Source organism: Ornithorhynchus anatinus, chromosome 12 (assembly GCF_004115215.2).
Source record: "Ornithorhynchus anatinus isolate Pmale09 chromosome 12, mOrnAna1.pri.v4, whole genome shotgun sequence".
Classification (NCBI taxonomy): domain Eukaryota; kingdom Metazoa; phylum Chordata; class Mammalia; order Monotremata; family Ornithorhynchidae; genus Ornithorhynchus; species Ornithorhynchus anatinus.
This window is the reverse complement of record NC_041739.1, coordinates 42,277,917-42,290,577: the sequence shown is the minus strand read 5'-3', so window position 1 is coordinate 42,290,577 and position 12,661 is coordinate 42,277,917. Positions and strand designations below refer to the sequence as shown.

The 12,661-nt window shown below is 43.1% G+C and overlaps 1 protein-coding gene across 5 annotated transcripts in view; it reads right to left on the bottom strand.

Annotated features, from left to right (window-relative positions):
- CENPE (centromere protein E) overlaps positions 1-12,661 on the bottom strand; it is a 117,957-nt gene that overhangs the window by 25,678 nt on the left and 79,618 nt on the right. For all 5 annotated transcript variants that reach the window (XM_029077020.2, XM_029077017.2, XM_029077019.2 and 2 more), the window contains 4 exons: positions 11,162-11,368; positions 7,991-8,110; positions 1,810-2,025; positions 1,512-1,709 (listed from right to left, as the gene is read on the bottom strand). In XM_029077020.2, the coding sequence (XP_028932853.1) occupies positions 1,512-1,709; positions 1,810-2,025; positions 7,991-8,110; positions 11,162-11,368 (741 nt within the window). The remainder of the gene's footprint in view (positions 1-1,511; positions 1,710-1,809; positions 2,026-7,990; positions 8,111-11,161; positions 11,369-12,661) is intronic.

The window sequence follows — 12,661 nt, the reverse complement described above, 5'->3', positions numbered from 1 at the left end:
GGGGAGGATGAGCCCACGAAGGAGACTGAGAATGAATGGCCAGAGAGACAAGAGGAGAAACGGGAGAGGACAGAGTCCATGAAGCCAAGGTGAGATAAGGGAGAAGGGGATGGTTGACAGTGTCAAAGGCAGCTGAGAGGTCAAGGAGGATTAGGATAGAGTAGGAGCCATTGGATTTGGCAAGGAAGTCATTGGTGACCTTTGAGAGAACAGTTTCGGTGGAGTGGAGGGGATGGAACCAGATTGGAGGGGGTCCAGGAGAGAGTTGGAGTTGAGGAATTCAAGGCAGTGAGTGTAGTTGACTCGTTCTAGAAGTTTGGAAAGGAATGGTAGGAGGGAGATAGGATAACTGGAAGGGGAAGTGGTGTCAAGAGAGGGTTTTTTTTTAGGATGGGGGAGACATGGGCCTGTTTGAAGACAGAGGGGAAGAAACCATTGGAGAGTGAGTGGTTAAAGATGGAAGTTAAGGAGGGGAGGAGGGAAGGGACGATAATTTTTATAAGATGAGCAGGAATGGGGTCCAAAGCACAGGTGGAGGGGGTGGCACTTGCAAGAAGGGAGGAGATCTTCTCTGAAGATACTCCTGGAAAGGATGGAAAAGTAGAGGAGAGGGCTGAGAGCTGGGGGGCTCAGACCCGATGGTGTTAATTTTAGTAATGAAGTAGGTAGCCAGATAGTTGGGGGTGAGGGATGGAGGAGGGGGAGGAACAGGGGACCTGAGGAGAGAGTTAAATGTCCGGAACAGTTGGTGGGGGTGATGGGCATGGGCGTCAATGAGGAACAAAAATAGTTTTGCCTGGCAGAGGAGAGGGCAGAGTTAAGCCAGGAAAGGATAAATTCGAAGTGAACAAGGTTGGCTTGGTGCTTAGACTTTTGCCAGCAGCGTTCAGGGGCTCGGGCATAAGAGAGGAGAACAATGTCAGTGATCCAGGACTGTGGGTTAGTGGAGCGAAAATGACTGAGGGAAAGGGGAGCGAGTTGAGTTGAGTGGAGAGGGTGGAGTTGAGAGCAGTAATCTGATCATTAAGAGTGGATAGAGAGGATAGGGAGGCAAGGTGGGGTGCAATGCTTTGAGAGAGATGGATGAGGTCAAGAGAGCAGAGGTCTCTGTGGGAGAGTAATACAGTTTTATGGGGGGGGGGAGTGTGAGAGAGGAGGCACTTAGTCCATGTACAGCACCATTCTAACAATTAGGTCCATGTACAGCACCATTCTAACCATTAGAAATGTTACAATAGAGAAAGTAGATGTAATACCTGTCCTTTAGGAGCTTACAATCTAGTGAGGGAGAATGCACACTAAAATAAATTACAGGCAGGGGGACACATCGAAGTTTAAAGACACATGGAAAGTGCAATGGACTGGAGGACATGAAGTATTTGACTCTTCATACCCTGAGCACATAAGGGCATAGATAATTCAGTTGGAGGGCGGAGGAGGGTAGAATGGTGAGATGACAGATTAGTCAGGGAAGGCTTCGTAGAGGAGATGTGATTTTAGGATAACTTTACCTCATTGTGCAGGTCGATTCTTTGACTCAATGTGTGGTTGTTTAATTCTTGGATTCCTGTTTCAAAGTTCTTTTGGACATTCTGCATTTGAATAAGTAATTTATTTTGTTTCTCCCTTTCCTCAATCAAACCCATTGTAAAATCATTAATGGACTTATGGTGTTCTTCCTTTTTTTGGGCCACCGTACCTAACACATACTATTAGAAGGAATAGAAAAAAGAAAGAGAGACCATCCTTAGTAACAGGGTAAATTACAGCTGAAACCCAAGTGAATTTGTACCAGGTGCTTCCAAACACCTTAAGCTTCTTGAGCACATAAATCTGGAACTCTTCAGTAAGCATGCAGTTCTGAGCCTGCAGTTTTTCCAACTGTTTGGATTCTTCCAGTGAGAGCTCTGCCAACACTTGGTTCAGGCTTGTAGTCTGAGCAACAGATTCTTTCTTGAGAGCAAGAGAAATTTCCATCAGCCAATCACAGTCATTTTTCAACTCTGGGAATCGCTTCAGAAGCTCCTGAAGTAAATTAAGATAGAGTCCGTTATTAAGGTGAAAATATCGGCTCCAAGATCTCGAAGGGTTTTGTCAATATTAAATCTTACACTTGAACTCTTCTATGTGAGTAAATGCTTGGCACAAAGTAAGCACTTAACAAATACCATCATCATCATTATTATTATTATGTAATCAGTCAATAATATTTACTGAAGGTAGCTACAGCATTTAAGTGTCTTCTGAGTGGAAATTGATCCACTGTATTTACTCAACATTCACTGTGTACTCACTGTACTAAGCGCTTGGCAAAGTACAATTCGACAGAGTTGGTAGACATGATCCCTGCCAACAAGGAGCTTACAATCTACAGCAGGAGAAAAATGGTGTTCTAGGTTAGGGATAGTAGAGTATAAGGATATCTGCGTCAGTGCTGTAGAGTATCAAAGCACTAGGAAAGAGTACACAGGTGTGAGAATCCCCATACCTACCCAAAAGAGGCTCACAATCTAAAAATAGTGGGGGAAAGGTTGGCAAAGGACACAACAAAAGAAATAATAGTAATAACAACAACAACTGTATTTGTTAACCGCTTACTATGTGCCAGGCACTGCATTAAGTGCTAGGGTGGATACAGGCAAATTGGGTTGGACAAAGTCACTGTCGCTTGTGGGGCCCAGAGTCTCAATCCCCATTTTACAGATGAGGTGACTGTGGCACAGAGAATTGAAGTGACTTTCCCAAGGTCACACAGCAGAAATGTGGTGAAGCTGGGATTAGAATCAATTGCCTTTTGACTCCCAGGCCCAGGCTCTCTCTACCACGCTATGAAATGATAAAAACCCAAAGTAATATCTGAGACAAGGAAAATGATAAACCTTGTAAGAGTAGTAGTGTTCAGTGACTTAGAGGAGCAGAGTTTCATTCTCCTCAGGACTCAGAAATTCTAATTTCACAACAGCCATAGCCTTCTTGACATTCTAAAATTTTGAAGAGGCCTCATATGACAATGTTTAAATGCTTCCTGGCCCCATGGTTTACTATGGGCAAAGTACTCTATTAAGCGCTTAGGGGAACACTAAAGACAGAAGACAGAGTCCCTTCCCAAAGGAGCATACAATTTAGTGAGAGATATAAAATAATTTACAAATGAAGAAGTGCTTAAATACTACAGTATTTACAAGTCCAAAAGTGCATTGAGAGGCAGAGTGCCCACATGCTAAGGTGGTGCAAAACAGTACTGAGTTGTACAATTGTAGCAACGATGTGTGAGCTGGGGAAATGACTCTTGGAGGTGGGATTTCAGAAAGCCTTTGAAAATGGGGGAGCAGAAAGATTGGACGATTTGAAGGGGAGAGAGTCCCAGGCAGGAAGAACTTGAGCCAGGGGTTGGAGATGGGCGAGTGAAGAACAAGGCATGGTGGGAAGATTAGCTTGGGAAGAACAGGGAGTGCGAGCTGGGGTATGGTAGAAGATGAATGGGCAAGCAGTGGAGGTTTCAGAGGAATAGAGAAACTCGTGCAGTAAAGACTGGAAGTGGAGAGGCTGGTGGCAGAGATGTGTTTGTCTCTAGTCCTTCTCCACCAGCTTATAGTCACAGACTGTGAAGGACAGGGTCCATGTTTAACTCCCACCTGTACAATGTTTCCCACTGATTATTTTAGTGCTCTGCCCACAGTAAAGACTTTATAAATACTAGTACTCCTACTGTTAGGAAAGCCATTGAGGAGACTGATATAGTCGTCAAGCCAGTAAGATAAGTTCCTTGGACTAGGAGCTGAAGAGGAAAAAGGAGTGAAGGGGGAGGGGGGAGATTGAGGAAATGTTGGGCAAGGGAAACAGACAGGATTTAGCCACAGAATGCTTTTGAGAGTATGAAGACAGAGAAAAATCTAGGATAATGCCAAGGATGCTGGTGTTATCAGCTATGATGGGAAAGTTCAGTGGAGGAAAGGATTGAGGAAGGAAGATAAGGAGTTCTGCTTTTGACACAGCTTGAAGTGCTATGACATGCATAAGGAGTGGTTTTGTAGGCAAGAGGAAATGGGAGATTGCAAAAATCAATCGATTTGTAGTTTTAGAATGATTACTGTGTACTGAGCACTGTACTAAGTGTTTGGCAGAGTACAGTTATAAATGGTTGGTAGACATGTTCCCTGCACACCAGAAGCTCACAGGCTAGAAGGGGAGATAGACATTAAGATAAATATGTTACAGATACCTACCTAAGTGCTGTGGAGCAGAAGGTGGGTGAATAAAGAGTAGAAATTCAAGTGCAACAGAGATGCAAAAGGGAGAGAGGGAGAAGAGGAAATGAGGGCTTAGTCAGGGAAAGTCTTTTGGAGGACATGTGCCTTCAATGCCTTCAATAAGGATTTGATGGTGGGGAGAGCAGTTGTCGGCTATGAAGACGGAGGGTGTTCAATTGTATTTATGGAGCACTTACTGTGTGCAGAGCACTGTACTAAGAGTTTAGAAGAAAACAATATCAAATAAACAGACATTCCCTGTCCACAATGAGCTTACAGTCTAGATGGAGAGACAGACATTAATATAAAACCCCATCCTCTGACTCCCAGGTCTGGGCTCTAATGATGTTTGCTAAGCACTTACCACGTGCCATACACTGTACCAAGCTCTGGGTAGACACAAGCTAACCAGGTTGTTACCTGGTTAGACACAACCTAACCAGGTCCCACACATGGGGCTCGTAGTCCTAATCCCCATTTCACAGATGAGGGAACTGAAGCCCAAAGAAGCAAAGTGACTTGCCCAAGGTCACACAGCAGCCAAACAGCGGAGTAGGGATTAGAAAGCAGGTCCCTCTGACTACCAGGCCCGGGCTCTATCCACTAGGCCCTGCTGCTTCTCTAACCATCACAGTCTACGGTCGTGTCTCTGACAGTGAAAGGCCCCAGATATGGGCTGTGTATCTGAGGGCACTGCCTTGGCACTAGAGGCCCCACAGTCCATGCTGGTCTTAATAAGTGCTTCAACATCATTTAAAAAAAGAAAAAAAGGATTGATTGATTTTAATTTCTGTCATTAAACGGGAGCAAATCCAAATGCAAGGGCGACGCAGAAAGGAGTGGGAGAAGAGTCTTGTAGGATGAGGGCAATAATTGAGGATGAAGACTGCGCTTTGTACAGTGCTTTGCACACAGTATGCACTCAATAATACGACTGAATGAATCATTTGTCTACCAACTCTGTTATTTGTTGTACTGGACTCTCCCAAGCACTTAATACAGTGTTCTGCAAAAGGTAAGCACTCAATAAATACCATTATTAGATTGATCTAATAAAATAGCTGCTTCTGATTCCTCAGACTGTGAGTCTCATGTGGGACAAGCAGGGTCTGTGTCCAATCTAATTGACTTCTATCTACCCCAGTGCTTAACCCACAATTTGTCATAAAATTCTGTAAGCACCCCATTATCATTATAGTTTTTCTTGAGCCGGGTTCTTCAGAAAGACTAGGGTTAGAACACAGGCGAGAGGTTGGCAGCAAAATAGATGAGATCGAGGGACAGTGAGCAGGTTGGCATTAGAGGAGTGAAGGTGCAGCCTGGGTTGTTGTTGGAAATCAGGGAGGTAAGGCAAGGGGGGCAAAATGATTGGCTTTAAAGCTGATGGTAAGGAATTTCTGTTTGATGCAGATGGGCACCAATCGGAGGTTCCTGAGGAGGGAGGCAACATGGAATGAATGGTTTTATAGAAAAATGATCTGGGCAGCAAAGTGAAATGTGGACTGGAATGGAGACATTCAGGAAGCAAGGTCAGCAAGGAGGCTGATGTAGTGATCAAGGTGGGATAGGATAAGTGATTAAATGGTAATAGTTTGGATGGAGAAGAAAGGGCAGATTTTAGCAATGCGGTGAAGGTTGACAGGATTTGGTGACAGACTGAATATGTAGGTGGAATAAGAGAGATAAGTCAAGGATAATGTCAATGTTACAGGTGTGGGAGACAGGAAGAATGGTGGTTCTGTCTACAGTGACGGGAAAGTCAGTGGGAGAGCAGGTGGGAAATACTGTTTTGGACATGTTAAGTTAGAGGTGATGCAGAATATTCAAGCAGATATGCATTGAAGGCAGAAGGAAATGAGAGACTGCAGAGAAGAAGAGAGATCAGGGTTGGAGATGCAGATTTGTGAATCATCTAAACAGAGATGGTAGCTAAAGCCAGGGGTGTCGATGAGTTCTTCAAGAGAATGGGTGGAGAATAGAAAGGGACTCAGAACTAAGCCTAGAGGCACTCCCATATTTAGGGGCTGGAAAGCAGAGAAGAAGCCTGCAAAAGAGGCTGGGAAAGAACAGCCAGAGAGAGAGGAGAACCTAGAGAGGACAGTATCAGTGAGGTCAAAGCTGGATAGTGTTTCAAAGAGAAGGAGACGGTCAACAGGGTCAAAGGCAACTGAGCAGTCAAGGAAGATTAGGATGGAGTAGAGGCCATTGTATCTGTCAAGAAGCAGATTACTGGTGACCTCTGAGAGAGTAATTTTTGGGGAGTGATGGGGCAGAAGCCAGATTGGAGGGTATCAAGGGAAGAATTGGAGGAGAGAAAGCGGAGACAGCAAATATAGACCACTCACTCAAGGAGTTCGGAGTAGGAGGGAGATGGGGTGATAACTGGAGGGAGCCCTGGGGCCAAGGCAGGGTATTTTTAGGATCGGAGAGACATGAGCATGTTTGAAAGTGGAGAGGAAAAAGTTATTGGAGTTGGCAGTCTGGGAAGGAAGAAAGAAGTGGGCAAGCACTTTGATAAGTTGATAAGGTATGGTGCTAGAGGGGGGGAGGGGGTGGATTTTAAGGGGAGGCAGATCTCCTTTTGAGATGGGAGAATTCAAGAAGAGGCAGGAGGAATGAGGAATTGGAGAGGAGCAGGGGAAAATTTAGGGAAATCATGCCTGATGGTTTCAATTTTTTCAATAAATTACAAGGCCAGGACATTAGGGGCCAGAGATGGGGGAGGCAGGGGGCTTGTGGAGGGAGTTAAATATCTGAAACAACTGGTGTGGGCAAGGGGCAAGGGAGTCAATAAGAATGGAGAAATAGTGTTGCCAGGCAGAGGAGAGGACAGAGTTAAAGCAAGTGAGGATGACTATTATAAGGTGGACGAGATAACAGTACAGTGAGCAGATTGGCAGAGAAGAAAAGTGAATGTTCTGGGTTTTAGAAGGAAATCAGAGAGATAAGGTAGGGGGGCAAGGTAATTCAGTGCTTTAAAACCTTTGGTGAGGAGTTTTGGTTGATGAGGGGGATGGGCAACCACTGGAGGGTCTTGAGGAATGGGAAAACATTGATTTAATGTTTTTTTAAAAAAAGATTTGGGCAGCCTAGTGAAGTAGAGACCGGAGTGAAGAGAGAAGTTGGAGAGAGAGCTGGACTATCATTCAATCAATGATGATTGTTGAGAGCTAACTCTGTGCATAACACTCTAGTAAGCACTTGGGAGAGTAGAATAGCATTGGTAGATATGTCTCCAGTCCTTAAGAAGCTTACAACAAAACAGATTCAGGAGTCACCCAAACAGAGAAAGTATTTGACATATTTGAAGCTATGGGAGCAGATGAGGTCCCTCAAGGACTAAGTAGAGAGTGAGAAGAGTAGGAGCACTCACAGTTTAGGGGTGAAAGGTGGAAGAGGAGCCAGAGAGAAAGACTGAGATAGAGAATGGCAGGAGAGGTAGGACTGTGTCGGTGAAGCCAAGATTAGATAACATTGCCAAGAGGAAGGAGATGTCCACAGTGTCAAAGACAGCTGAGAAGCCAAGGTAGATTAAGAATAACGTTTAATAAGATATTGCTATCAGTACAATCGGATGCAATGGAACTTGTTAAAAACCACAATATTGGTAAGTGAATGCATTCTTCGCAGGCAAAAAATGCATAGTGAAAAAAAAAGGGAATGTAAAAGTCCTAATAGATGTAGTGGTGACAAATATTTTCCTAAATTCCATTTGAGGTTTAAGAATCGTTGGAACTTACTTTTATTTTCAAGCATTTTTCTCTAAGGTTTTTATTGGAGTGCTGTTCAGGCTCATCTATTGTGTTTGGTTCAGATTTTATCTTAACTTTCTCTTCAGTTTGCTTTGAATTTTCATCCCACTGTAACACACACAAAAAAAATGTTAGCTGTAATTCTGTTGGCAGATACCAATAACTTTTCACATCAATGTTTTTGAGCACCAATGTATTTTGCACAGTACATTAATAAAATTAACTACTTCTTTGTCCTTCAGTGGCATCCCTGATGAGATTTCAAGTACGGGCAGGGTCACCCAACTTAAGCACTTACACAAGCTCTTCCTCAACATAGGGTCTACTAAGGAAAATCCATAGGATCACAAGAAGAAAACTGAAAGATCAGTTTGGGGCAATAAATCAAGGCATCTCACTACACTCCACTGCTGGCAAGAGCCTGGCCTTTATACCCTTGATTCAACTCTAAAAAGTATTGCTCAATGAATGCTCCCCAAAATCACACTGTGACTTCAATCACAGTGGGTCACAGCTGACATGATCTTTGTGTGCACCAGATAGAAAAAAAGTGCAGGGACCAGCACCGAGACCTCGCCATGCAGTGCCAGAAGAGACGGAGTTGTGCATGCCTGCAACAGCGGACAGAGGATGGTAGAAACACTTTCCGTTTGCAAAGCATTGTACTACGAGCCGGTAAGCATGGACGGTTGGGAATTAGACTTGATCCCTGTCACTTTGGGAGCTCACTTGATTACTACAATGTGGCCTTCCTTAAAATCACAATCACAGCCCCCGTGTTGTAAGAGAACTGGGTGTGTTCTGTGACAAGTCCTTTCTGACTACAGATCCTCAAAGTCTTCATAATCCAGAATGCATTTTGGCAATACTATGTTGAAGACTAAGTTTAGCCTGAGATGCAGCCAATAATAATAAGACTACTACTACCAACAACAATAATAATGGTTGAGCGCTTTCTATATTCAAGTACTATACTAAGCACTGGGGCATATTTACATTAATCAGGTAGGACACAGTGCCTCCTTTATAAAAGGATTCAAAGTCTAAATAGGAAGGAGAACAGGCATTTACTCCCCCATTTTACGAATGAGAAAACAGACACGTAGATTAAGTGACTAGCTTGAGTTCACCTAGCAAATAAGAGCTCAAAAAAACAGAAAATTTCTCAGTGTGAAGGAACAGATCAATAAAACTCAGCCCAAAATGGATGAATTGGTACAAATGAAGGAGCAATTAAAGGGCCTGAAATTTGACTCTGGAAGCTGTAAAAATGAAAAAAATTGGAAACTTGGTAACCAGGAAAGAAATGAGCTGAAGACGTCGTGGAAGATTTTCCAAATGAAGCACAGGCCAGTGAAGAATGGGACTTTGGTAAGAAAATCTCTAGACTTTAAGCTTGTTGAGGGCAGGGAAGATGTCTATCAACTATGGTATATTGTACTCTCCCAAGCACCTAGTACAGTGTTCTGCACATAGTAAGTGCTCAATAAATACAAGTGATTAATTGAAGCGGTAGAACTGGGACTAGAACTTTCTGCAAGTCCACCCTGTTCAAAGAGCACTGGCGCTGGTTAGCTCAGCCCAAACGTAGTGGAGTTCTGATTCTTCCTGGCCCAACCCAGAAGGTTGGACCAAGGCTTTGGGACCTAGAGGCTGTTCTGAGGCCCTACAGAATTTTGCTTTGACACCATTCAGAACTTTACACTAATTTTGTGCCTTGTATGTGTGCAGAACACTTTACTATGCACATGCGACAATATACCAGAAACCAAAAAGACACCATTCTCACTCTCTGAGACTTCTGACCCAAGAGTGGTGGGAAGGAAAAACGGAGACCAGTTTACAGTGACTTATAAGCAACAAGAGTATGAGGAAGAACCAAGGTGTACTAGATAGTAATAACACAAGTATGTTGGGATTAAATACCAGAAAAAAAGAATTGCAGGTGCATCCATTCATAAACTCTGAGAGTGAGTATAGATACATAATGGTAAGGACCTAATTTGGCCACAGGGAGTACTTGCTATTGATGCTCACTGACCCTCAACCTGGACTGCAACTCTGTTTAGTCTCTTACCACCCCATTGTTTCTGGAAAGGGGATCTCTGTCCCCCCAGTCCTCCCCTTCCCACATACACACATACACTCACCCCTCCACAGGATCCAGGAGTTCCTGAGATTTGGGGATTTGCCTGGACCTTTCAAGGGATCTCACCTTCCCCTGTGGCCATTTCCTTAGCTGGGCAATTCTCTGAGTCAGTGAGTGGGTTGAGAAGCAGCATGGCCTACCTAGTAGACTAGGAGTCTGGGAGTCGAGACCTGGGTTCTCATCCTGGTTCCACCACTTATCTACTGTGTGACCCTGGGCAAGTCACTTAACTGCTCTGTGCCTGAGTTTCCTCATCGGGAAAATGGAGATTAAATACATGTTCTGCTTTAGGCGGAGCCCTGGAAAAACAGCCTTCTAGACTCTAATCTTGTTGTGGGCAAGGAATGCGTCTACCAATTTTGTTAAATTGTACTCTCCCAAGTGTAATCTTGTTGTGGGTAAGGAATGTGTCCACCAATTTTGTTAAATTGTACTCTCCCAAGTGTTTAGTATGGTACTTGGCACGTAGTAAGTGCTCAATAAATACAACTGATTGATCTAATTTTATTGTAGCTACTCAGTGCTTTGCACATAGGAAGCACTTACCAAATTCCATTATTATTATTAATCAGCATATTTTGCCCTCCTTATGTTCAGATGATTTGACCAATTAAAAGGCATTTTATTTTCACAGGATGCCTAATCCACTTTCTAGTTACTTCGAGATCTGGCTTCTTTCTTCCTCTGACAATTTTATTGCTCATTAACAACACCAGAGGGATGACAGGGGAAGGGGGAAAAGAAAGGTGGAGGAAATTCTAATCTATTAACTTGGCTACTCTGGGAAAAGACTGGATGGTGGGGGTGATTAGCTGATGGTGGCAAGATTATTCCTTAGATTATGTATGCATTTCATTTTTCCATGTCCTGTCCTCCAATCCCCAGGTATTTGAGTGTTGTCAAGGATGCAACTGCAGGTGGTACCCAAGCTGTCAAAGAAAGCCACAAATGCATACTAGACCATAAGGCTGACAGAAAGTACACATAGCGTGGTTAGAGAGTTTCATCACCTCAGTGCTTTTCTGCAGGCGGGCTTGGAGTTGGCTCTTCTCTGCAGAAGCAGCCTCCAGCAGGTTCTGAAGGTGGTCTCTCTCTTGTTGGATGGAAGCAATTTGTTTCTTCAGCTGTTCCACTTGCTCATTCTCTACCTCCAACTTGGCTGCTACCCGTTGTTTTTCTGCATTTATGACATTTAGCTCATTGGTTAGATCATCTATCTAAAAGAAATATTGAAGAAGAAACACACTCCATTAAAATAAGCTTTCATGCAACCTGTAACCCCCAAAGGACAGTCAGTGATGATTTTGCATTATTTGAGGGGAAAAAAATTGATATTTATGATGGCCAAAATTGAAGTGCTTCAGATCTAAAGGAGGAAAGTGAAGATGGTTGAAATATTCCCTCCTTCACCCATTTTGCTTTTCTTCTTTTAGAAGACTTGGATGTATCATAGGCCAAGCGCTTATTACAGTGTTCTACACACAGTAAGCGCTCAATAAATACGACTGAATGAATGAATGCCCTTCCTCCTCACATCTGCCAAACTAACTCTCTTCCCCTCTTCAAAGCCCTACTGAGAGATCACCTCCTCCAGGAGGCCTTCCCAGACTGAGCCTCCCTTTACTTCTGCTCTCCTTCCCCTCCTCTCAGCACTGTGCTCATTTGTATATATTATTTATTACCCTATTTATTTTGTTAATGAGGTGTATATCTCCTTGATTCTATTTATCTTGATGATGTTGCCTTGTTTTGTTCTGTTTTGCTTTGCTGTCTGTCTCCCCCATTTAGACTGTGAGCCTGCCACTGGGCAGGGATTGTCTCTATCTGTTGCCAAATTGTACATTCCAAGCGCTTAGTACAGGGCTCTGCACATAGTAAGCACTCAAATACTACTGAATGAATGGATGACAACTTCGCTAATAGCTTAAATTATTTAATCTACTAGAAAAGCAGCTGAGGAGCAAAAAGTTAAATTTTCCTTTTAAAAAAAAAAATACCACCAGCCCACCACCTAGAGAAGGCAATTTCTTTTCCTACCTATAATGTTCTTTTTAAAAAGAAATACAACTAAAGTGTCCATTCTTTTCCAAGTCATAGGAAACTGGATATTATATCTGATGCTTAACCATTCCATCTTCTGACTTTTGTTTTGGATCTAATCTTATCTCAACCACACTTCTTACCTTAAAAAATATTGAGCTTAGATTTTTAGTGATGTTGTAGGAATTAAAATTTCTGGACGTTCTTATTCTAGCTTGCCCATTTCATGTACTGCAAACTGTACAGTAGAACAGGTTTACTTGAAAACTAGTCTCTGCCTTGTTAGGCATCTGAACTCAAAATTGTTCACTGCCCACAACGGCCCCTTGCACACTGCTGCTAAAATGGTTTTGCACATTCAGTCTCTGCACACTTAAAGCCTTTAATTAATCAATCGATTATATTTATTAAGCACTTATTATATAAGTGCTTGAGAGAATACATCACTGTAGTAAGTGCTTGAGAGAATA